Below are 27,522 nucleotides of genomic sequence, written 5' to 3'. Positions count from 1 at the left end.
AATAGCCAGGCAGGTCACTTCTATTTCCACATACAGCTTTAGAGCTCCTGTATCACCTCTCACTTTTCATTTGTCCAATGAATAAAGAGTTGACCACAAAAACAGTAAAGAGGGACCAATAAGCTGCAGAATGATCTATGCAGTTTGGCAAAGACATGTAAATCTTAGGATTAGCTGAACAGAGTTACAAATCAGATAAACATGCATACACTGTTTGCACAATTATTAGGTAAGTTGAATTTTTGGAGATTAATTTCATTATTGAACAACTACAGTGCTCTCGGTCAATCCAAAATGTTAATAAACCTCAAAACTGAATATTTAAGAAAGTAAAAGTGAAGTTTTTGCTTTCTTAGGAGAATATCTATGTGTGCACAATTATTATGTAACTAAATGAAAAACAAACGTTTTCCCATCTCACTTGTTTATTTTCATCAGGACACCATCCGTCATCTCATTAAGAGCATGCCCCAATGTTGTCAGGCATACAAGCACTTGGGGGGCCATACAAACTACTGAGTGCCATTAGGAGCATGCCCCGACGTGCATACAAACACATGGGGGCCATACAAACTACTGAGTGCCATTTTGAGTTGCTGCAATGACATTTCAGCAAAATGGACTAGCCTGCCAGTTGATTTTTGGGGTGTCTTTGAATTCAGTCCTCCTGTAGGTTGATAATTTTCATTTCTATCAAATGATGGGAAATCCTTATGTTTCTTACATAATACCCATATCAGTATAGACATCTAGCATGATATTTTCTTTGTATCTGAAAGACTATAGAGTAGAGAGGGTTGCAGATAAACAAAGTACAGAACTTACACAGCAAATTGCACAGCACAGAGCTGAGTGTAATCGGAGATCCGAGTGGAGGGATTGAACACGCCCACTCTACACAGTCTCATTGGGAGACATGCACATCTGAGACTGTCAATCGCCTGCTATGTGCTGGGAAAAGGAGGGGGGGTGCAGTTGTTGTCCGCATACGCTGTCAGAAGTGACAAAGGAATGAGAGAGGAGATGGAAATCACACCAGGTGCTTTGCATAGTGGCAAGTACACACTATAGAAGAATATGCTTTGTTCTTTTTTCTTTTCAGAGATTTACAACCACTTTAAAGGGCCAGTAAACCCAAATCACAATCTGTCCTAGATAAACTCAACATGTTTTCGAACTGATAAACTATAATTTCCCACATTATGTAAAGTCTGACTTTTTTTTTGTCCTGTCTGCACAGAGGATCAACCAAGACCATTAGAAAATGGAAGTGATCATGGGGAAACACCCAAGACAGAGGAAAATGTAAGAAGCCATTTTTTTTCAGCCACAAAACTGACACATTTGCACTCTTTTTAGCCTGGCACATTTCAGAGAGTGAAGTAAATTTGTCTATATGAAAATCCAAATAAAAAACATTTATTAATAAATGTTAATATCAGTGTATATATGTAAGTTCCATGTCTGTTTTTTTGGATCTTGAAGTTGTAGAAAAAAAAAATCTGTCTCTGTCCCAGGTTCCAGCTCGAAGAAGCTCTAAATTCTACTTGACATGTCTAACACAAAATGGTGGTGTCATAACCACACCCAAGTTTATTTTCATGTCAGATAAAATGCTGTCACTAGTTAATTCTATTATCTGCTGTCCTATTCAACTTTACACACAATGAATTTAGAACTATCAATAAGAGGTACGTTTTGTGTAGAAATGCTGCAGGAAAAAAAATACTTTTACAAACGTGCTGAATATTTTAGGTATTCATTGTAATTCAATACTTTTGTTGAGTAAACAATATTCCCCTTTGGGTGATCTATGCACATTGCAAGGATTTTAACAAACTTTGCTGCAGATTCCTACCTTTTGTTATTCTGAAGAAAGTGCTGTTTGTTTGTGTCCATGTGGAAAGTGAACCTAATGGGAGTGGTTTTATAATTGTCAATCATCTACTGCACCGCTCTGAGGAATATTGGCAGGGTCTGCATCCCTTTACACATGATTTCCTATTGGGAGTATCTCACCAAAAATGAAATTTTTGTTGCAGGGGATGCCTGAAATATGACTTGTATCTTAGTGCAGACTTCTGAGAAAATCAGTAAGCCAATCACTCAAGCAAGAAATTATGTTTCTGGGGGCGGTTCTGTACACCATCTGTGTACGGAACGCCTCCAGGTAGTCATATTGCATTGCATTTTACAGAAAATTACAGCTCTGCAGATTGAATAGGAAAGTTAATTTTTTATAACATTCAATTACAATATGGTTTGTGTTGCAATTGTCTTCGCTATATTATTTTTTTATTTGCTATTTTTTTTCCCACAAAAGTGGAGTTACCCTTTAAAGATGAATATAACAGTTGCATGTCAAACTGGAAAATATAATATGCAACTATGTACCAGGTACATGATCTAACTGCCCAGTGTCCTAGTTTTTGTATCCTGATGTTGAAGAACACAATACCACCCTGCATTGACTGTAGATATCCTGATGATCTTGGAACACACAGTGCTGAGTGAGCATTTGTTTCTGCAGGCCAGGAATTCTCAGCCTCACCCTCTGTCATCTGCAGCATAGCTACATGCATGCATACTGTATGCAGTGCACACCCCTAACAAATATATAAAAAACAATGTAATTACACCTTGGTGCACTCCACATGCAGCCTACAAGTGTTGTTGACCTAAAAGAAGGAAGGAAGCTGCACAGCACAGGGGTTGCAGGACTACTGAAAGCCTTTCTCAATCTGCCTGACTTTGACAGTCTCCCAGTTGCCTTTTTATCATGCAGTGTTAGGCATTCACTGACAGTATTTGCTATCTGGATCTGTTAGTTAATTCTTTTGAACATGCAAGTGAGAACATAAAACAAATATTTGTACTTTTCACTTCTGTGAGGCTTATGACATGTGCATGATGCTGTTCCTGTTGATCCTATTCTGCACCTGGAGACAGGATCTCTAACTGACCACTTATGTGTTTCTCTTGAGTCGCTCCTTGCTAGCTGTAGAGACGAAGATTTGCCAATGGGGCAGCAAGGGAGCGATTCCATAAAAGCAGGTGGAAGCCTCTTCAGGTGATTTTTGTTGCTGTGTTACCAGCAGCAAAACTACCCTTGTGACATCAGCCTGACTGACGGAACAGGAATTCTGACTGTTCTGTTTACATGAAACACTGCACATACATACTTAAAAAGTTTTAAGTACCTAATTATAACTTCTATAGCTGTCCATACATAGCTTGACCACTTTATAGTATGCCAGTCCAGTATACCACCCCATTGAGAAAAGATTTATGGCTGTTCTATGAATTAAAAAATAGACTTCCAACCTTTGACAGGTCGGTGTGGCTACGGCAGAGATTTAGCCTTTTTTCCTGTAGTGGTGAAATGCAGCACTTGTTTTCCCCTCTCTTCACTACATTCTTTTGAAAAGCCACTGGAAGTCAATGTGATTGCATCACTGGGCTATATGAAGGATGCAAGAAAAGTTATGACGGGAGCTTAATGTTGCGTCTTAGGCAATGTCCGTGATGATGTCCATTGCTGATCTCCTCTCTGTGCAGGAACACAGTCCAGTGAATGGTGAACCGCTATTTAAAGCCAGGAGGAAGATTAGGAGCTTTGAAGATAATCGCAGGTAATGTGCAAGGCTGTTTGGTTTGGAATAAGTTATTCAATATAATTTATATTTCTCTGAAAGTTTTACTAAATATGTTGAATATATCTGCATTAGGGTGCATATGCGCTTGCAAATGCACCCTGTCTGTGATCAGTTAGGAGAACTCCAGGGGGGGTTCCTGCAATTAGCCGCTTTGAATGGGGCTGCATACTCACAGCTAATTGCGAGAATCCTCTCTGGTGTTCTCACAGCTCATCGCAGACAGGGTTAATTCGCAACTGTGAGTGCAGCCTGAAACTTGAAGGGCAGTGCCATCCAAAAAGCTATACATGTGTTGTAAAAACATTACATTAAGTGTTTTACTTGTCAGAAAACGCGTGGATTGAGCTATAGCAGACAATGCAACTGCTTTGGGACCCAGGAGCTCAAAGCAAATTTATGAAGTTACCAGTATCATTCGGCAGATACATTTGGGTAAAATTAATATAGGAGGGCTTTTCGAAAAGCGGGCATAACATTTTTATTAACTTACAGAGTTTCAGATTCCAAATGTTGGTAGAGTAAATCTTCCACTATAGTAACTATTCTTTTGCATTGCAGGTAAACGATGGATTCCAGGCAGAAGCAATATGCAGTCATTGAGTTCTTGACAAAGGAGGGGTGCAGGTTGTCTGACATCCATGGAATGCTACAGAATGTTTATGGCGATGACACCATTGACAATAGTCCCCAATGTCAAGACATTGCTGTTTTCAATGGTGTAATCTCCATAAACATTCTGTAACCTTCTGTGGATATCGGACAGCCTGCACCCCTCTTTTGTTAAGAACTCAAAAAAAGCATATTGCTTCTGCTTGGAATCTATTATTTACCTTCAATGAAAATGAAGAAGAGGACCTACTATGGAGGAATAATTTTTCTACCAACATGTGAAATTTGAATGACCTATTTAGGCTAATATTTATTTATTTATTTCAGGTACTTATATAGCGCCATCCATTTACACAGCGCTTTACATATATATTGTACATTCACATCAGTCCCTAACCCTCAAGGGGTGTACAATCTAAGGTCCCTAACTCACATTCATACATACACATACTAGGGCCAATTTAGACAGGATCCAATTCACCTACCAGCATGTCTTTGGAGTGTGGGAGGAAACAAGAGTACCCGGAGGAAACCCACACAGGCATCGGAAAAACATGCAAACTCCAGGCAAATATAAAAATGATTCCCACTTTTGCAGTACTTTCTGTATACTCGCCCTTGTATATACAGGTGAAACTCGAAAAATTAGAATATCGTACAAAAGTTAATTTATTTCAGTAATGCAACTTAAAAGGTGAAACTAATATATGAGATAGACTCATTACATGCAAAGCAAGATAGTTCAAGCCGTGATTTGTCATAATTGTGATGATTATGGCTTACAGCTCATGAAAACCCCAAATCCACAATCTCAGAAAATTAGAATATTGTGAAAAGGTGCAATATTCTAGGCTCAAAGTGTCCCACTCTAATCGGCTAATTAAGCCATAACACCCGCAAAGGGTTCCTGAGCCTTTAAATGGTCTCTCAGTCTGGTTCAGTAGGAATCACAATCATGGGAAAGACTGCTGACCTGACAGTTGTGCAGAAAACCATCGTTGACACCCTCCATAAGGAGGGAAAGCCTCAAAAGGTAATTGCAAAAGAGGTTGGATGTTCCCAAAGTGTTGTATCAAAGCACATTAATAGAAAGTTACGTGGAAGGGAAAAGTGTAGAAGAAAAAGGTGCACAAGCAGCAGGGATGACCGCAGCCTGGAGAGGATTGTCAGAAAAAGGCCATTCAAAAGTGTTGGGGACTTTCACAAGGAGTGGACTAAGGCTGGAGTCAGTGCATCAAGAGCCACCACACACAGATGGATCCTGGACATGGGTTTCAAATGTCGTATTCCTCTTGTCAAGCCGCTCCTGAACAACAAACAACGTCAGAAGCGTCTTACCTGGGCTAAAGAAAAACAGAGCTGGTCTTTTGCTCAGTGGTCCAAAGTCCTCTTTTCTGATGAGAGCAACTTTTGCATCTCATTTGGAAACCAAGGACCCAGAGTATGGAGGAAGAATAGAGAGGCACACACTGCAAGATGCTTGAAGTCCAGTGTGAAGTTTCCACAGTCTGTGTTGATTTGGGGAGCCATGTCATCTGCTGGTGTTGGTCCACTGTGCTTCATTAAGTCCAGGGTCAATGCAGCCGTCTACCAGGAGATTTTGGAGCACTTCACGTTTCCTTCCACAGATGAGCTTTATGGGGATGCTGACTTCATTTTCCAGCAGGACTTGGCACCTGCCCACACTGCCAAAAGCACCAAAACCTGGTTCAATGACCGTGGGATTACTGTGCTTGATTGGCCAGCAAACTCGCCTGACCTGAACCCCATAGAGAATCTATAGGGCATTGCCAAGAGAAAGATGAGAGACATGAGACTGAACAATGCAGAAGAGCTGAAGGCCGCTATTGAAGCATCCTGGTCTTCCATAACGCCTCAGCATTGCCACAGGCTGATAGCTTCCATGCCACGCCGCATTGAGGCAGTAATTGCTGCAAAAGGGGCCCATACCAAGTACTGAGTACATATGCATGCTTATACTTTTCAGAGGTCCAATATTGTTCTATGTACAATCCTTGTTTTCTTGATTGAATGTAATATTCTAATTTTCTGAGATTGTGGATTTGGGGTTTTCATGAGCTATAAGCCATAATCATCACAATTATGACAAATCACAGCTTGAACTATCTTGCTTTGCATGTAATGAGTCTATTTCATATATTAGTTTCACCTTTTAAGTTGCATTACTGAATTAAATGAACTTTTGCACAATATTCAAATTTTTCAAGTTTCACCTGTATATTAAAAGTAAAGAGGACTTGCTTTTCTGCAGGGAATAAGGTCTCTTGCACAGTGAGTGTCAAAAAGAATACTGTATTTTAAAAATAGTTTTGTTTTTTTATTCTTCCTCTAAACGGCCCTCTGTTAGCATGTGTGTCTTTACACACATAGGCATTTAGAAGCAGGGGCGTTTAGAATAAAAACCCAGTGCCAGCACGTTCAGGAGAGGAGCGTTTTGCAGCAAAAACAGCCCGGCTTGCCTAAATGCACGCTGAAGCACTAGGTGTGTTTAGCACTTGAGTTTTATTCATTCCAATGGCCAGAATAAATAAATGCATATTAGATGCATAGAAGATCACCAAAAAAACTTAAAGGGGGGGAGGGTTACTGTTTCAAATGAAGACATAATTTGGTATGTTCCTGGTTCAAATTTATTGCTGCCTGGATCATATTCCTGCTGATTGGGATGATGGTAAAGATGCTGATTTATTGTCCAATGAGCAGGCTGGTAGGCAGACAGACACATAAGGCTGCATTGCTAAGCCAGTAAATAAGTGAGTCACCTGCCTGACTGTACAGCAGCAGATAAGTATATCCCAAGACTGGCCAAACAGAATTTCAAATCTCTGGGCAGTAAAGTCTGTAGACATATTTCATCCATGTTTATTGCTGGCTGTTTAGAGCTAGATGCTCTTTCTTCTGTTTGAAAAATGCTGTGGGAACATAAGAATCTACTTTGAAGTGTAAGTAAACCCTAACAATTAACTTCCTTTTTTGCTACCTTTTGGTCTGATATAAATACCATTGGGTGTATTGTGTTATATTGGTTTGATGAATGCAAATAAATCTGTAGATCTTGTCAGAAATCCACAACTATCCTGTGTCTTGTGCATACATCCTGTGTTATCCATATCTGTTACTGTTCTGCTTTGCGTTATTGAACTGTTGTATAACACTAGTCAGACAGTCTAACAATAATTCAGAAGTCAAGAAATGTGAGACATCAGATCTGTATGTATTCTTTGTTCTCAATAACTTTGTAAAACTACAACATAAGCACAAACAAAACATATGTGTCAGTACATTAAACATTATACAACAGCTTCATCCCATCAGTGAGTGTACTTACAGACAATTCCACCATAAGTCCAGGAATAGCTCAGAGCTCCACTGTATGCTACTTGCTAGATCCAGAAGCAGTCACGAATTGGAGGATAGGAAGTTCCAGGTTAAAGGTCACTGTCTCTATGTGAAAATTACCACTTCCTATCAAGACCTGATATAACTAGGCATAATAATAACTCTGACCAATAGATGGCAGCAACATCACATAACATTGCAGTATATTACATACATTATTTTCAACAATATGAGCAGAACAGTTATAGTCTATTAAAACTAATTATTTTGGACTATAGATTTAGTCTTTATGTTGTAGATATCCGCTCCCAGCACAAAGACCGCAGTGTCACTGAGAGCTCCGGATCCCGTTCTAATGATCGGGACCCCGAACTACCGATTCCGAGTCACATGATCGCTGTGATAGCCTCTGATTGGCTATCACAGTGATCAGTCACTGTACAGCCCGGCCCCCTTGTGTTTTTTTTCTCTCTATGAATGGAGCAGAGAGATACATTGTAACTCCTGGCAGAGGGAAAAAAATAGTTTGTAAGAAAAAAAAAAGATAAATATTAAAAAATAGAAGAAAAAAAAAAAAGAAAAAAATACCTAGATCAAAGTACAGTGCCAGGGTAAGTGTTTGGGTCAGGGTCAAAGGTCAGGGTCAAAGGTCAGGATGAAAAAAAATTGATGTCAGTGTGTTATACATAAAAAAAACAACAAAATGTGCACTATTGTTTCTGGGCTGTATTAACCACTTGAGCCCCAGCCACTGCATTAAAACGTTTGCAGGGCAGGGCTGCGCAAAACCACGTTTTAAAACGCGGTTTTGCAAAACAGGTAGGGGGCGCGCCCGCCCTACCTGTCCCGCGGGTGTCAGCAGCGGGTCTCAGCCGCCGGGTCACGGCTGGTCATTACCGGCCGTTTCCCAGCGATTAGCGGCAATCGCTGACAGAGAGCAGGGCTGCATTGTTTACACACAGCCCTGCTCTCTGTCAGTTGCCTGTCAGCTCCTGACAAGCTGAACAGGAGAGAAGAGTTTATCTTTCCGGATCAGCCTGTCCCCATCTAGCACACACACCCGCCCCCTAGTAAAACACTCCCCTCACACAGTTAACCCTTTCAGTGAATAAAAATGTTAACTCCTTCCTCCCCTGTGCCATTAGTACAGTGTCAGTGGGTTTTTGTTTCACTGATCACTGTATTGGTGTTACTGGGGATGTCAGTGACCCCAAGTCAGTTCCCCCCCCAGTGTCAAAATGTCCACCGCAGTCCCGCAGTCCTGCCATAAGTCGCTGATCGCCGCCATTATTAGTATAAAAAAAAAATTAAAATCCCAGTATCTTTCCCGCCATTTGTAAACGCTATAACTTTCATGTAAACACATATTGGGGTTATTTTAGCAAAGACATGTCGCAGAATGCATTTTGGACAAAATTTGTGACAAAATTAAATTTTTTTATTTTTTTACTGGACATGTTTTATCGCAAAAAGTCCAAAATATTGTTTTTTTTTTCCGCAAAATTGTCAGCCTTTTTTTTTATAGTGCAAAAAATTAAAAAAGCACAGGTGATCAAATACCACCAAAAGAAAGCTCAATTTGTGGGAAAAAAAGGATGTAAATTTAATTTGGGTGCAGTGTTGCATGACCGCGCAATTGTCAGTTAAAGTAACGCAGCGCTGTAACACAACCCTCTTCTGTAACTGCTTCCTGACCACCCTACAGCAGAAATACTGCTACAGGGCGGCATGGGTACGCAAAATCACATATATATATATATATATATATACCTGATTCGCGCTCCCGTGGTTTTCACACCCCTCTCAGCGTCAGATTGCCCGTCAGTACACCAGTCATCACATTTAACCCCTTGATTGCCAGGAACACGCTCATGTACAATAATCCTCCATTGCTAGTATAGCATCTGAACTGGTCAATATCTTTGATCAGGTCAGCACTATACCAGCGTTCACATTAATATAGCGTCCCCAAAAATGCAGCGTTAGCGGGATCAGCCCCGGCACCTGCCAGCACCTGCGTTTAGCCCCTACGCTTACCCCCCCCTTCTCCCCCAGCAAGTGCAGTGTCAGTAGGTCACTGTCACTTGATACATTGCACACAACACCGCAGTGTTCATAGAATCAGGCCTGATCTCTGTTAGCACTTGCCGGTAAATTTTGATGACTCTCATATGCAGCAGAGTGCCAGTACTAGTGCCGCTCTACCTTTTGGTGAACTGGCGAGTACCAGCGGTCTAGTACATCCTGGTCTTTCACATACCTCCTTGATTTTTGGAGCTGTTTTTCACGGAATATCTGTATGCGTTGATTGTGGATCAAAGCAATTTATATGCACAACAATTTATTGCCGCCAACCCAAATTCAAACCTTGCCAGACCATTCGCATGGAAACTCATTACGGTTTTCAAATTTACATTTTTTGGGGGCCTAACCCTCAACAAGGGCATTACTAAAAGAAATGAATTGCGGTTGTGTTGGTCCGCAGACCCGATTCATCATATGCCCATGTTCTCTGCTGCCATGGCCAGGCATAGATATGAGAGTATAATGCGTTTTATGCATTTCAGCGACAATACACTCTGTCATCCTCGGGGTAACCCTGAATTTGACCGGCTCCACAAAATTCAGCCCCTCGCAAATCACCTTAACCTAAAATTTGCAGATGTCTATACTGCCCAGCAAAACATCTGCGTTGAGGAGTCCCTCATTAATTTTCTGGCCGCCTTGCATTCAAACAATTTCTCCCCTGCAAGCGTGCCAGATATTGGGGTCAAGATGTAGAAGACCTGTGAGCGGACACCAGGCTATACTTATAAGTTTCGGATTTACGAGGGAAAAGATAGTCACGTGGAGCCCCCCCGGATGCCCAGACTACATGGGGAGCAGTGGCAAGATAGTTTGGGACTTGGTGTCATCATTTCTCCATACGGGGTACCACTTATACGTGGACAATTTTTATTCAAGCGTGCCACTATTTAGACATTTATTCAGTCATGGAACTGGCACTTGTGGCAGAGATTTCTTCTAATTTTTTCATTCATTCCACAGGCTGCATACAAAAAAAAAAAAGAACATAGCATATATAACCAACAAGGACCAGCGATGTACTGGTACATCACTGGATTTGAATGGTTATACCAAGATGATGCCTACAGCTGCAGGCATCATCCTGGTGTCGTTTTTTTTCAGCCATTGATCGGCTTTCATGTAAAAGCAATCCTAGTGGCTAATTAGCTGCAAGATTGCTTTTACAAGCAGTGGGAGATGATGTCCCTTCTCCCCCGCTGCCTTCCACAGCCTTCTTGGGCAGTCCCGTGCCATCAGGGGAACCTGAGAATGCAGCCGGTGTTTCTGCCAGCTGACCATAGAGCTGATTGGAGACCAGAATGGTGCCAATCATCTCTATAGTCTAAAAATTCGGAAGCTACAAGCATTTTATCACTTCAGTTTCGCAGGATATAAACCGCGCCATTTGTAAATTGGGAAAGCATCTGATCACACCGATTTTTGTTTGATTAGATAATGTAAGAGCAGAGGAGATATCTAGAGTCTGATAGACCCCAGGTTTCTCAAAAAAGAATATATGACAATGCCCATTGAAGTTATAGGGGTTATTTGCGTTCCCTGTTATAGCATTAAGAGTGATAAAAAAAAAAAAATGAAAGGTACAATGTAAAAACAATAAAAAAAAAAATCAAAATAACTAAAAAAAAAAAAAATTGCCCCTCCCATGCGCATACACCTGTCTGCACAAGCCTTGACCCTGTGCCGTTATTTAAACAGCGGTTGCACCATGCATGTGAGGTATTGCCGTGAACGTCAGATCAATTTTTTTATATTTCAAAACCTTGTGAGAAAAAATGAGATCTGCAAAATATTCACCATGCCTCTTTTTAAATTCCTTGGGGTGTCTACTTTCTAGAAAGGGGTCATTTGGGGGGGTTTGGGGCTATCCTGGCATGTCAGGGCCTTCAAACTTTGATAGGTAGTGAGGAAGTGTAATGAGGAAATTACGCACCTTCAGGCTTTCAAAGTGGTCATTGGATTTCAGGCTCCTGTATGTGGCTAGGCTCCCAAAAAGTCTCACACATGTGGTATCCCCATACTCAATAGAAGTAGCAGAATGTATTTTGGGGTGTAATTCCACATATATCCATGGCTTGTGCGAGAAATAAATCATTTAAATGACAACTTCGTGTAAAAAAAAAAAAAAAAAGAAGTTTTTGTCATTTTCCAGAATCTTGTGGAAAAAAAATAAATCTACCATGGACTCAATATGCCTCTCAGCAGATAGTTTAGGGTGTCTAATTTCTGAAAAGGGGTCATTTGAGGGTGTTTGTGATATCCTGGTATTTTAGCACCTCAAGAAATGTGATGGGCAGTCAGAAAGTAAAAGCTGTGTAAATTCCAGTATCTATACCATAGTTTGTAGACGCTATAACGTTCACTAAAAGTAATCAATATACACTTATTGGGATTTTTTTAACCAAAAACATGTAGCAGAATACAGTTTGGCCTAAAATGAGAAAATATTGTTTTTTTCAAAAAGAAATTTTTATCTTCAAAAATTTTTCTGGTTATAGCGCCAAAAATAAAAAGTGCACAGGTGATCAAATACCACCAAAAGCATGCTCTATTTGTGTTAAAAAAAAGGACATAAATTCCATTTATGTACCGTATTGCATGACCGCGCAATTGTCCGTTAAACTAGTGCAGCGCTGTATAGCAAAAAAATGTCGTAAATTGCAGTATCTATACCATAGTTTGTAGACGCTATAACTTCCACACAAAGCAATCAATATACACTTATTGGGATTTTTTTTACCAAAAACATGTAGCAGAATACATTTTGGCCTAAATTTATAACTAACTTTGAGTTTACTATATATTTTTTATAGCTGAAATTAAAAAATATCATTTTTCTTCAAAATATTTTGTCTTATTTTGTTTATAGCGTTAAAAATAAAAAGCGCACAGGTGATCAAATACCACCGAAAGAGAGCTCTATTTGTGTGAAAAAAAGGACGTAAATTTAGTTTAGGTGCAGCATTGCATGACCACACAATTATCAGTTGAATTAGTGCAGCGCTGAGTAGCAAAAAGAGGCCTGGTCATTAAGGGGGGTAAATCCTCAGGAGCTCAAGTGGTTAAGGTTACGAACAACATAACATACACATATATGGTATCGCTGCGATCATCAAGAGCTGGAAAATGTAATTTGGGTTGTTCTCTGATGGTAGGTTATGGTAGTAACAAGAAACACACAGCTAAATTTAAAAAAATAATTTTTTTTTTTTACTATTTTTGACCAGTTCTCCTTTTTTTTTTTTTTCAATTTGTCCTGAAAAAAACCAAGGTATAATTCACCTGGCTATACAAAGTAGTTGTGATGATATGTACGGTTTTACTAACATGTCAACGTTGCCAATTTGTGCTTAGGCATTTAGATTTGTTTTATCCTTAGGAATGAAGGGGCTAATCAGTTTGCAGGAATGCTGTTGTCAGCCCATACCAGAGTTTAGGAGATGAGTGCATTTTAGGCAGATCAATCAGTATTTTCCTGTACTTGCTGGGTTGGAAACCATAAAAACTGGGGAACATGTTTGTATTGCAGAAGATGTACTGTATATGTTTTTTCCTTTTTTTTGCCTTGATATACGCTATATTTTTTTCTAACCTAGCACCATCTGCTAGGATAACCTTTAACTTCCCTTACTAAACCTTGTCTCTCAGCTAATGTATGTGATGTACTTAATGGCATCCTATAACAAAAATCCTTCATTTTCCTTGTTAGGATCAGGGCCTTGAAATTCAAAAATTCCCCGAAAAATGAAGAGTGTTATACGTCAGAAAGTGAAACTGACGTGACCCCATAAAGAATGGAGAAACCAACACAGCTGATCATCAGAGATGTGACAATAAGCAGCATTCTGATTCAGTGGAAACCTTCGAACCACCAACTGTAAGGGCCATACATGGGTCGATTTTCAAACGATATTTTGTTCGAAAATTGGACCGAAGAATAATCAGCCAATTTTTGCTGTTAGTGGGGCAATGGCACCGGCCGATTTTTGTGGTTCCTCCCCATTTCGTTTATCAGCATGCTGGAAAATTCATAAAAAATTACTGATTTTCAAAATCATTGGTGGCACCATCGGATTACAGAACGAACAATGTTTTCGATCAAAAAATCGTTCAGAATTTGACCCATGTATGGCCTGCTTAACACTGCCTACAAACTCCAACCAATAAGCACTGCCAACTGGTTATACTTTACAGGTGTGTTGCTGTAGATATATACAGAAATCTTTCCCCCAGAAAAGCAATTTCTGCAGTTCCCTAATTAGACAGAGCAGCCCATTTTTATCAAGCCAGAGTCTGGATGTCTAGATTCATGTTACAATATTATATAACTTTTTCCAGCTTTTTAATATAATTATCTGCAGTGCTCAGAGCTTCTGGCTCTACAGTTCGAGAAGTTACTATACGTTTCCAATACAGGGGATTGCTTCCCCTACTGTCTGATTGTTCCTTATTTCCTGCCTGTATGACACCATAACAAACAGCAGATTATGCCTTGAACAGGAAGTGAGGAAAATGTCTTATATGGGGACACAAGCAGTACTAAAAGTATGGCTAAGGTTATAACCTTAATCTCTGCTTTACCCAAAACGATACCTACAAAGGTTATAGTGGGACTCCTGGAGTGATCCAGACAAATAAACCCAGTTCAAGCAGTTATATTAGCCACTATGCTCTGAACCTGCAATTATATATGTGTTACAACTACTTCTGACGCATGCGCGAACTCTGTGTGCCTACCTAAAACATACAATGGCCTGCTTCAGGTAAGGCAAAGAAAAAAGAATATTGAAGTATACCTAAAGACAAAAACTTTTTAAAGTGGAACTAAACCTATTGTTGTAACAGTTTAAAAAAACAGTTACATTCCCGCCATGCAAGGAAGGCTAACTTGTCACATTTGCTTGCTTGTCACCAAGCTGTCAAACCATCAAATGGCTGGTCTCAGAACTGATGGCCGCCCCATGACAGTTGCATATCAAATAGAAGCTAAGGTGGCAGCTTCTTTGGGTGTAAAGAATAGAAAGGTTTAGTTCCATATTAAGTGTTGGATGTAGTGCAGAATGCCGGTCAGATTTTTGTTGCGGTCTATGCACCCACTGAGGAGATTCATCCTCTGACCATTGTCACAGGACAGAAAGTGATGGGAAATCCAACATTTTACAATCATTACCAGAACAGGAAGCAGGGGATTTCTTCTCATTTCCTGTTGAGTATCTAGGACAGGAAATGAAATGAAATCTCTCCAATGGGATGCAGACCACAATAAGGCCCTGACAGGGCATCAAAACCTTGTCTCTCTGTAACTTAAAAAAAGTGATGTGTATAAATATATTTTATTTTTGATGTGGTCAGTTCACCTGCAAAATCTGATTTTTTTTTTTTTTTTTGCACTAATGTCTCTTTCGACAAATGGGACCCTTTTACACAAAGGCTTCGAATAGCTCTGCCTGTCAGTTTTTCAGACTTGATTGGATGGTGAGTTCGGCCCTATCGACTTGTGTTCATTTACACCCACCTACCTTCAATCTGATCTGGTCTTTAAAAAAAAAAAAAAACAGGAGGGGATCCGTCCCGCTTTGTCAAGGTGGGTCAGATCAGAGGGCAGTTGGGTGTAAATGGACAGCGGAGTCTGTTTACACCCAGCTGCCTATAGAGCAGAGCAGGCTCTGTCTCTGTCCACTCTACATAAACTGAGCTGACATGGAATAAAGCGAGAAACTGTGTGCCGCTCCAGGTAAACTGTCAAGCTTCCTTGCTGCAAGTTTCAAACAAGGGTGCATGCACAGCCCGTCTGTGGGAGCATGCAAAGAACAAAGTCTGGAATTTACTGCACTCCTCCATTACTTTATTGTAGTATTAAAAAGACATCACATGCATAGCAGGAATAATAAAAAGACATAGTTTGAGTAAGTGCTGTTTCTAGCGTGAAATGCGTTACCTTTTATTATTCGTGCTATGTCTGTGATGCCATTTTGATACTACAATCAAGCAATCAAGGAGTGCAGCAAATTCCGGACTTTGTTTTTTGCGTGAGCTGACACGGACCTGTCATCCACCCGCTCTGCTCTGATCAGCGGACAAATACCATGCTGATCAAAATGGAGTCTGCCCTGTCTGAAAGAGGACTAAGAGGCAAACCAACAGCTGTGCAACATGTTGTATTTTGCAGTTTAATGTTGTTGGCTAATTATTTTTATATGTTTTCTTTTCAAGGATCACTCAGATACATTTAGCCATAAATATTTCTTGCATAAATACACATCACGGCATTCTGTACACAGTGAAGGTGCCATTTAACAGCACATACTAAAACATGCCTAGTATATGAACACTGGCACACCAAAAAAGCAGAAGGCTAAACTGTACTGGAAGTCTATATTACCTAGATTGCGCACCCATATTTTTAAACTTTCAAACAAATCAGTAAAGGTTAAAATGTCAGCTGTAGAAGCAGTGCGGGTAACTGAGCTTGCCATAAAAGGAGATAAACTGTTGCTTGTCATGCAGAGTAGGCGAAAGGCAATGCCACTTGTTCTCATGTTATTTTTTAACCAATGTGGTAATAAAATAATATTGCACAATACAGACACATATTGGAGGGTGCAGCTGAAACAGTGTTATGTATTTATCTTAAAGAGTCAGTTCACTCAAAATGTCAGTTTTTGGTAAATACAGGAGTTAACATGACACTAAACTCAAGTATGGATTCTCAACTCAAAAATGTACCTTCTATTGCTCTCCGCCTCCTCCAGATGTCCGGATTCTTTCTTTTTTTTTTTGTGCTGCTGTGGTCCGACTTCCTATTACAGGAGGTGATGTTCATTCGCCATGATCTGAATGTATGTAGGAATGTAGCCAACCTCCCTTAGATGGACTAGATACTATGGGATTTGTAATAACCACAACTAAGGCGCATTGCTCTCTCCAAGCAAGTAAGGGGAAAAAGAGAGGCATGGGAACTCACAGAGGATGTTACAAGGAGGCAGAAAAACACAGTAAAAAATAATTTAATGAAAAATAGATTTCAGGGCCATTAGGTAGTACAACTGTATAGATTATTTTTAGATAATAAGAGTATGGTTTAGTGTTCCTTTAAACCGCTCATTGTTTTTTTTTTTTAATATCTCTAGGAAATGGGATCGCTGTTGGATTTTCCATGTATTCTTTAACATTGTAGAGACTAAAGCAGAAGGGAAATTAAGTGGTTTGAAGGGACGTAGCTGCGAACTCAGACCCTTAAAGCAGAACTGAAGACACAAATATTTACCTTAGTTTCAATGGTACAGTGCCCACGAGGTCCCTCTCTGACTTCTCCCTGGTTTCTTTCAGGTGATGATCTTAGGCCGTTTTGATTTCCTGGGGCAGGATGATGTCACTTCTGTACTGTGCTTCTGTAAACTGACGTCCAGGGGCGGACTGACAACTCATGGGGCCCCTGGGCAATAGGGGATCATGGGGCCCCTGTGTCCTTGCCCAAACTCAAAAAAGCCTTTAAAAAAGGTACCAGGGGCATCTCATGGGGCCCCCTACTGACTCCAGGCCCTCGGGCAGTGCCCGAGTTTCCAAATGGTCAGTCTGCCCCTGCTGACGTCACTTCTGTAAACTGAGCTGTGCATGCATTCTGCAGAGGATGGCGAATAGGAATGGAAGTGTATTTTATTGCAGAAGAGACACTGCATGTCTCTCTGCAATAAAAAGCCTACCTTCTCATCATTTTTTATTTTTGCATTTGGGTTGGTTCAACTGGAACGCACATGAGCTGCCAAACGTACCGCAAGGACTACTTTTTCAGGGCGTACCCACCAAAACTTGTTGGCCACAAACATGCGGGTATGCATTTGGGGTGCTGTTAACAATTCATTGGCACCTGTCTGTGTCTCGCAAGGGTAGCTCCTTCACGTGCGGTGTTTGCCTTTCCTGCATTACGTTTAGTTGTGAATGACCCTTAGTTCTGCTTTGGGCAGATAGAGCTAAGGTTCACCCAAAACTGAAATATTTTAAGTAGACTGACTCTTTCAGCTAGCAGCCTTATAAAGTTGTATCAGACCTAAAAATGTTTGTAATGTCATGGAAAAATGTGTTCATGTTTTTATAGACTTATTTTTTTTAAAAAAGTAAAAAATGTTCTATTAAACTCACTTATTGATGCAGTCATTGTTGGTGTGGTTTATTTGTAATTTGCATAAAGCTGGATGAATTAACTGTTTTCCTTTTATATGCTAGGTTCACACTAGTTGGGGCCGTGCAGCCTGTGTTTGCGCAGTCATGGCAACACATTCATTTGAATGGGATGCTGTGCCTGCGTTTCATGCAAAAAAGAAAGGTGCATGCACCTTTTCAAAAACACATCCACAGGGAAACTGCATAGTCATAAACTGCATGGTCTTTATGACCATGCGGTTTCCCTGCAATTCCTACACCCACAATCTGAGATGCATCGGGGGTGCCATTCAGAATGAATGGGATCCCTGCGTGTCTCACAAGAGCAGCACGATTCAGGTGCAGGGACAGGTGTGATTCTGGTGCGATTCCTGCACCCGCAACCAGCCTGCAGTCTGAGGGCTAGTGTGAACCAGGGCTTACAACCTCCAGCTGCCGAAGAATAATAGTTAAGGGGAGAGATACTAATGAACGATTCTCATCAATGAGCAACATCAACCCAATATGATACAGCAAGACCTTTTTGTCCTTTGAAACCAAACTGGTGAGTCCTAGGATGCTCTCAGCATACTGTAAACGTTCTATTAAATGATATGTAAATCTATTAACAAAAATGAAATGTGTTGCAGATTAAGAGTCCTTAAATGTGCTGGCTTCATTTGTCCTTGTCACCTCCTGTGAGCTGAACTGAAAGCTCAAAATATGTTATCTTCTGTACATGATTAATTCCACCACCCCTCATGTGATGGAGATAAAAAGGTGCTTGAAGTCCAGTATGTGTGACAACCATCTCTCTCACGTCCATAGATTCAGTAGAGGAGTGAGTGTAGCCACCCAGGTACAAGTAAAGTTTTCTTTACATGATTACCGGGTGAAAAGCGGAAAAAGCCTGAAAAATAAAACTAATGCAGCCATAGCATCTAAGGACTGGTGAGCTGCAATATATTAAGTAGAACTATAGGCAAAACCTTTTTTTTTAATTTTGGATAAAGCAAAGTGAGGTTATAACCCGTCAGATTTTTTTTTTGTCATCTATGTCCCATTGCAGAGATTTCCCTTCACTTCCTGCCCATAGCCAAACAGGAAGTGATGGGAAATCCCTGCAAATTAGGGAAATCCCTTGGGGACCCTCAGGTCACCATAAATAGTCAAAATTATTTTCTGAGGATAACCCATAATTTGAGATTTTATTTTACTTTCACTTCCAATGATAATGGTAAATAGGACAAATAGAGAGAATAAATCTCCTTAACGGGGCACAGAGTGCAATAGTTCCTCTCCACTCTATCCAAAACTTAAAAAATGTTGCCTTCAGTTATACTTTAAAGGTTTATTTTTTTCTTGGGGGGGGGGGGCTAGATACACTTTACTTAACTTTTATTTTATTATGCAAAAATATTGTGTGCATCACATTCTAAACTTCTGGGCATTGTTATTTGAAGCTGTTCTCAACAATTCTTTTCACTATCATTTTGGTTTGTAAAGCCACTTTACTTGCATTGTGCTGTCTACATGTGTCCATAGAGTATTCTGCACAAAGAAAATTATCAACAAGCAGTTCTACAAAATATATATTGTTGTTGCCAAAGTCCCTTGCAGCAAAAAAAAAGTATGACCATTTCTAACAAGGGAGAGTTCAAGAGTCTGTACAAAGATGCAGCCAAAATTGAGATATTCCACCGTGCAGTCAATGTACATACAGTATATCAGAACCAAGAGTGCAAAGCCAGCGCTTACTGTAGCAGCCAATGCACCAAAAATTAACCACAAACGTTCTCAGATGAACCAATCATAAACGTAGTGCAGCGCTAAACAAATAATCACCAATATGATATAGAAATAATAAACCGTTCATAAATAAGATTCAAATTCAATATGCAATATAGTGTCCAAAATAGCTAATCGGATGGTAGTGATAAATCCCACTGGTGAGCGATGGACCAATATAAATATGTCCCCGTGTATATAGATCATGAAATCCGGTGGCGTGCGATCAAGGTGGATATAGAAAGGTTGCCCACTTACCGGAAGCGCAATCTTAATGTGCAAAGATCAGATAAACCAGGAGCAGGGGTTCCCTTGAGGGTACAGCCTGGAGCAGGATCCTCTCTTCTGTAACTCTGGGTAATAGATGAATCCCTCCCAGATGCCATGGAACAGGTTGACTGCAGTGGGGTCTGGTCACTGGTTCCCTCCTCTAATCCTGGTGGTGCACCTGGGGTCCTAGATGGATTTAATTGCTCGGCACGGAGCAAAGAAGATGGATTCCCATAGTGTAGTATTCCATAATATTTATTGTGAATAATAAGGTTAAAATATATTACGTATTACACGTACAGAATAAAATCAGGTAGATAAATCCTAGGTAATATGCAGATAAATTGAAGCAGTACTGCTAAATATCCCTGTGTATATAGATATATTTCATGATCTACATACACGGGGAGATATTTATATTGGTCCATCGCTCACCAGTGGGATTAATCACTACCATCCGATTAGCTATTTTGGACACTATATTGCATATTAAATTTGAATCTTATTTATGAACGGTTTATTATACATACAGTATATCAAATGGAGCAGCTGAGAGGGATTAATGATCAAATAAAAAAATCACATGTAGCTGTAGTATGATATGCATATATTAATACTATTTGGAACATTAAATATTTTGCTGTCCTTTACTCAGCCTGGTGTAAACTTCAGTGCCTAGCTCACAGTTTGAAATCTGGGTCCCTCTCTTTGTTGAGTGCTGGCAGTGGTTCCTGTTTGAACGAAGCTTGCAGTCCTTTTTTCCAGGCTTCATTCTTTAAAAAACTTAAAGTGGACCTTGACTCATTACATTTTTTTTTTCTCTGGTTCCTCCCAGCTTTCTGTTACAGAATTGGAAAATGTTTAAATATTTTCAGAAAAGCATGTTACCTTTTGTGTGACAGCGCAGCACTTCCAGATCCTCATCGAGAGTAGATTGCCTCACTGCCTCCTGGGATTGCCATGTGACATCCAAAGAGGAATTGTTTTACACCAGGGTTGCTCAACCTTTTGAACAGTCAGAGTCACTTGAGTGCCCATTCACATCACATCCAATCCGCATGACATGTGAAATACCATTGCTTCCTATAGTGCCTGTTCACATATGTCCAATGCATGGACGGTGCAGATTCAGTGCGGTTTTCAAGAGTCATGTCTGATTTCTGAGCAGTGGCTTCAGGTTCAGGTGCTTATTACAGGCTATTGACTTCTATGGGAACTGCTACTAAACTGCATATGTGTGAACAGGATAAGATCCTGAGCTAATCTTGTCCTAAACCTGATGTGAACCTGTGAACAGCTACTGTATCAATTAGCTGTGAAACCTGAGCTTCAATCCGCACCACATATGTGTGAATCAGCTCTTAGCCTTGGTTCACATTTGTGCTGTCGTGCAGGCCACGATTTGCGTGGACACGAGAGCACATTAATTTGAATGGACTTTCGTGCCCTGGGACACGCAGGGAAGTCCCTGCACTACTTTGGAAATTGCAGCCGAGGTTCCCAGTATGGTTGCGATTTCCAGTGTGGGCAGTGTGTCATTAAAATGAATGGCACCCGCCTGCAGATCCCGCATTCCTCTTTGTGGGTGGTGTGGCTGAAGGTATTTGTGCGGGTTCCACAGCAGCACCATCCGCACAGATGTGAACCAGGGGTAAGTGATTTGGTAACAGGTCTTGGGCCACAATGAAATGGTTCAGAAGTTTGATTTTTTAAAAGCATTTTGGATAGCATAATGAACATTTCCTCCTGCAGCTGCTGAATGCCGGCAGGAGGTAGAGGAGGAGAGGCTGTCTTTCAGTAGTTGCAGGGGGAAAATGGAGAGAATAGGTTTCTGTATACACTATCCCTGCTGCTCCCCCTGTCCAATTGTAAAATAGAATGTGACAGGGAGTCAACATAAGCCCCCTGGAGCATGTGGCAGGGTCGCCATTGCGACCCATGACGCTACATCAGTGGCTGGGGGTGTCGTAAAAACACTTCTCAAATTTGGAGTTTTACCATCCCCAAACCACAACTGTTAATGAACCCTTATTGTCCTGAAACCCTATAAGGTTGCTTTCATACTGATGGCTACAGTTTATCCGCACTGCGGGTGCAGCACAGCGCACTTGTGGCTTTCCTGTGGGTTAGCTGAGCTTTGCCATAGACTTCCATTATATCTTGCAGGTGTAGTGCACTTTCTAAAAAGCACACCAAAAATTCCAGCATTCAGTTTGAGGCCGGAGGCCACATGAGAGAGCTCTGAGGGCCACAGGTTGAGCACGCCTGATTTACACAGTGGTGCGTGCTCAGACACCAGAATATGTCCCTAATACCTAGCAGAGACCTGCAACATGTCTACACATTTAAAGATAACAGGGCAGAAGAATATGACCCTCTGGTTAAACAGTTGACTTCTGTTCAGCGTGGGAGCCCAAAACTGATGAAATTTTGATCAGTATAAGGCCAACTTTTGATGCCCCTCTAAAAAGAGATATCGGATAGATTGCTTTTCAGAGGTATTTGACAGGTGGTGAGGAGGTGATATGTCAATAATTAATTATTTTAACCCTGTACGTCTACTACTATGCCTCATGGGTCACATTTGGCACCAGTATTACCTGCCAAAAGAGACCAGGAATATTTTTTTCCCCATAGCCACAAAGCATCACAATGTGGCATGTTCAGCCGCCTCCAGCTGCCATTGCATCTTAAGCCTAAGTTTAATTTTATGATTTTGGTGGGGAGGAGGGAATGGTGGTAAAAACAGGCATTTGAGATGCTGTTTTCACTGTTCCCAATCCCCCCTGTAACAAGGCAATGGAACTTTATAAAGATGGAAAAGGACATAAAAAGATGTCAATGTCTTGAATATGCCAATCAGTACTGTTAAATCACCTATTAAGAAGTGAAAAGTTCGGGGATCTCTTGATACCAAGCCAAAGTCAGGTAGACCAAGAAAGATTGCAGCCATAACTGACAGAAGAATTGTCTGGGATTCACAGAAAAACCCACAGGCAACCTCAAAAGAAATACAGGCTGCTCTGGAAAAAGATGGTGTGGTTGTTTTTAAGGAGTACAATATGGTGATACTTTAACAAAAATTAGCTGTTTGGTTGAGGTGCCAGAAAGAGAAGCTTTTACTTCACCAATTCCACAAAAAAGCCCTGTTACAATATGCCTGACAACACCTTGACATACCTATCCAGGCCTTTTTGTGTCATTGATGCAGTAAAGGCTTCTTTCTGGCACCTCGACCATGCAGCTCAATTTTGTTCAAGTGTCATCATATTGTGCTCCTTCAAAACAACCACACTGTCTTTTTCCAGAGCAGCCTGTATTTTTCTTGTGGTTTCCTATGGGTTTCCCTTTGTATCCCAAACAATTATTCTGGCAATTGTGGCTGCAATCTTTCTTGGTCTACCTGTACTTGCTTGGTATCAAGAGGTCCCTGAATTTTCTACTTCTTAGTTGAAATTATGCCTTGCATATTCAAGGCTTTGGACACCTTTTTATGTCCTATTCCATCTTTATAAAGTTCCATTACCTTGTTACGCAGGACTTTTGACAGTTCTTTTATGATCCCCATGGCTCAGTATCTAGCCTAGTCAGTGCTTCCACGTAAGAGCTAACAAACTCACTGATTATTTATACACTGACACTAATTGCAATTTAAAAAGCCACAGATGTGGGATATTAACCTCAAATTGGCATTTTAACCTGTGTGTGTCACCTTGTGTGTCTGTACCAAGGCCAAACATTCCAGGGGATGGAAACTTTTGATCATGGCCATTTGGGTGATTTCTGTTATCATTATGATTTAAAAAGGAGCCAAACAACTATTTGATAATAAATGGTTTTATATGCTCATCATCCTTCAATAAAAGAAAAATTTTTTTGCATGATCAGTCAATTTTTAATATCAAAGCCAAAATATTGCAATTTCTGCCAGGGTATGCAAATTTTTGAGCACAACTGTATTTCTAAAAATATCCACAGAGGGATACAGCATTACATTCAGAGACCAAGTTGACCAAGAAGAAACCTGTTCCCAGAAAACCTTAGAACACAGTAATCAAAAATGTGCAAAAGTCAAATATACATATGCCTGCCTAAATCTGTGCACATCCAAAATAGTTTTTTTTTTTTTTTAATGTATTACAAAAAGGGAATAAAGTGAAAAGGAAAAAAGGGGAGAAAACAGAGGAAAAAAGAAAGAGGGGGGAGGGAAAGAAGGTAAAGAAGGTCACCACTGGGGGAACCAGAAAGACATAATTCAGTACCGTGATCCAATAGAAAGCTGGAACAAAGGAGCAGTATGGATCACACATATTGTAGGTATTCATCAGAGAAATGAAAGAGATTCCAGTAGAAGCACCTGGTCCTATGTTCATCAGTTTTGTCTCCAAGGGTTGAGATCAGGTCCTCCAAATGTTCGATATCATTCAGTTTTGCGAGCTAGTGTGAAACTGTTGTTGCAACCACTTTTTTTTTTATCAGTCTGGAAAGGACATGCTGAAACAAACCGCTACAAAAAAAGGTAGGCATCTGCAACAATGTTTGTGAAAATCCTTGCAATGTGCATTGCTCATCTGGAAGGGATTGTTTTTTTCTAAAATAAAATTGTGTTACATTAGGTTGTAATAGGAAAGTATTTTTAAAATAACCTCCTACGTCAAGTGTGGTGTTTAGTGGTCTATGAGCTGTCACTCTTCAACCTTGACGGTATGAGATCACCATCCTTTGCTGTCCCCTTAGGGCTGGGAAGTCCAAAACATAAAACACTATGAAAACAAAAAAGGATGCACCAGCCTAGTACATCTTCATATATGATTTATTAATATAATAAAAGCAAATGTTATACTCACACACAGCAGTATATGTTATCCCATCAGCACAATCCAACACCAAAATGCCAGGTCCACTGCACATATTCTTTGTCCTAGAAAGCAGCCACCCAGGTAAGTTATGACTGATGCTTTGCAAGGGGAATCCCCTTTTCACATTGCGGTTCAGTGACTACTGTGTCCAGTGAACACAGCAAATCACGGTGTTTGGTACCCGGCTGCTGTGAGTAGCCAGGGTAGCACTATAGTGACTCTCTGAGCTACTCTGGTGACTGTATATAAAAAAAAAAATATTGTAAAAAAAGGAAACTTTTTTTTTTTAAATGAATAAAAAAAGTTTTTTTTTTTTTTTTTTACATACTGTCACAAATCTGTATCCCTGATCACTGCTATACCAGTCATGTGATGATACTGCACTGGTGACAGTATGTAAAAAACATTGTGAGAAAAACACATTTATTTAATTTCTTCATTTTCCAAAAAATTGTGAGAAGCAAATTATAACTTTAAAAACTTGCAATCCCTCTTATTAAATAGCTTGGACTGTCTACTTTCCAAAAAGGGACCATTTTGGGATATTTGTCTTGTCCTGACACTTTAGAGCCTCAAGAAATAAGATTGGCCATCAGTACATCAGGATAGGTCAATTTTCATATATGAAAAGAAAAAGAGACGAAGGCGACTCTAAGTGCAGTATTGACAATCTGAAGAAGGAGCCTATTGAGCAAGCTCCGAAATGCATTACTGCCCCTTCACCTCCGACTCTGCTCTCCTAGCTTCATTTTGATGCACAGGCACATCTTGGACTCTTAGACTGGCCATACATTATACAATTTTCTTTAGAAAATTGCTTTAGATTTACCAAAAACCATATAATATGAGGTCAAACCTGAACAACACTTTCAATAGTATCCAATTAAGCAGGCCCTTGCACTACATAGTTGAAGGTAAATCTAAAGGAAATTGGGCAGAAATTGAACAGAAAATTGTATAGTGTATGGCCAGCCTTACTTCCTGATCCTATAGACAGATTTTGCTGCTGGACAGCTGGATGTCCCACCTGGATCTAATTACCACAGGATGAGTCTTTTTAACTATTTATCTTGTAAGTGCAATTTATCCATTGTTTATTAAATAAATTGTCAATACTGCACTTAGAGGCGCCTTCCTCTCTTTTTCTTGATACTACATTAGAGCCTTGCTTCCACTCTAAGAAGAGTTGCCTCAGTGTTACTGCTCCCATCCATCCATCCCTGATATCCATCTGTCACCTTTATCCTACAGCTACAGAGGTTGGGCTCCAACAAGCGCGCCCTATATAATATACATTTTCAATTTTCATATATACAACCCATAGTTTGTAGACTTTATGACTTTCCTACAGACTAAATAATAAACACTGATTTGGGTTATTTTCACCAAAGAAATGTAGTAAAACACATTTTGGCCTAAATTTATGAAGAAAGATTTTTTTTTTTTTTTTTAACATTTGTAACAGAAACTAAGGCTGGCCATACACTATACAGTGTACCCAAAAAACCCCCAGTGGGACTTTAATGCAGCAATAGGATTATACATTAATTGAAAAATGCATTTTGTTAAAAAAGTTTTTTTGCAACTTTATTACATACACATTTTCATTGTAATATTAAATAGATGATTTCTAAAAAGAATATTGCTCTGACAGTATGCTTACAAGGGAACTCTTAATACAAGAATATGAAACCACACAGAAAAGAAAGAAAAAAATCTTGACACGTTTCGATCAATCCACATTCTAGATCTTCCTCAGGGAGCATGAGAGACAAAAGACTAAAAACATATGTCAGAGCAAAAGAGAGGATGACTTCCAAGATGAGAGGCTGGACACCATGTTCCGGCAGGGTGCATCATCCAAGAGAGCAAGAGTGGTCACATGTAAGTCACCATATGACAAGGACTGACAGAGGGGCACCAAAACATCCCCCCAATAGGACATGTTTTGAGCAGGCCAATGTATGGAACAAATAGAATTTCACTTGGTAATGGATTTAACAACTCAAGGAAATCGAGTGGCAAATTTGAGATATTAATTTCTCCAAGGAATGAAAATGTCAAATCCCATGGAACAAAGACCAAAGTGGCATGTAAGACAAGTCTGCAAGGAAGCACAAAAAAAAGATGCTGTAGGGAACAAATCCACCAAATCATCAGAGTGAAACACAGGCAGCCTGTGAGTCAGAATACCAAGAGGTGGATTTGTTCCCTACAGCATCTTTTTTTTTGTGTGTGTGTATGTAATAAAGTTGATAAAAAAACTTTTTTTAACCAACTGTCTTTTTCAATATACAGTTGTGTTCAAAATAATAGCAGTCAGACATCACTAACCTGATCAATCACTGTTTTTAGTAGAAATGATGTTTCTACATGGTAAATAATTTACTAGTAGGTGTAGTAGAGTAATAGAAATCCAACAGACCCAACAGTCATGACATGCATGCTGCTGATTCTGTGCAATTGAATCACTAATTGAAAGGGGCATGTTCAAAATAATAGCAGTGTGGAGTTCTATTAGTGAGGTCATTCATTCTTTGAAAAACAGGTGGCAATTATTGCCCTTATTTAAGGAAGGAAGGCAGCAAATGTTGTACATGCTGGTTACAGTGCATTTCTCTCTGAAATTCTGAGGAAAATGGGTCGTTCCAGACATTGTTCAGCAGAACAGTGTACCTTGATTAAAAAGTTGATTGGAGAGGGGAAAACATATAAAGAAGTACAGGAAATAATAGGCTGCTCAGCTAAAATGATCG

At 40.0% G+C, this 27,522-nt stretch overlaps 1 protein-coding gene across 2 annotated transcripts in view; it reads left to right on the top strand.

Moving 5' to 3' along the window:
* CARD9 (caspase recruitment domain family member 9) overlaps positions 1 to 17,860 on the top strand; it is an 84,738-nt gene extending 66,878 nt beyond the window's left edge. For both annotated transcript variants that reach the window (XM_089677032.1, XM_089677031.1), the window contains exons 11-13: positions 1,241 to 1,305; positions 3,559 to 3,632; positions 13,420 to 17,860. In XM_089677032.1, coding sequence (XP_089533158.1) covers positions 1,241 to 1,305; positions 3,559 to 3,632; positions 13,420 to 13,501 — 221 coding nt within the window. In that variant the 3' untranslated portion in view covers positions 13,502 to 17,860. The remainder of the gene's footprint in view (positions 1 to 1,240; positions 1,306 to 3,558; positions 3,633 to 13,419) is intronic.
* The last annotated feature ends 9,662 nt before the right edge of the window (positions 17,861 to 27,522 follow it).

The sequence above is a fragment of the Staurois parvus genome, unplaced genomic scaffold (genome assembly GCF_062004578.1).
Source record: "Staurois parvus isolate SC_StPar_1 unplaced genomic scaffold, SC_StPar_1.0 ptg000176l, whole genome shotgun sequence".
Classification (NCBI taxonomy): domain Eukaryota; kingdom Metazoa; phylum Chordata; class Amphibia; order Anura; family Ranidae; genus Staurois; species Staurois parvus.
Note: the sequence above shows the minus strand (reverse complement) of the source record. Positions and strands in the feature narration are given on the sequence as shown.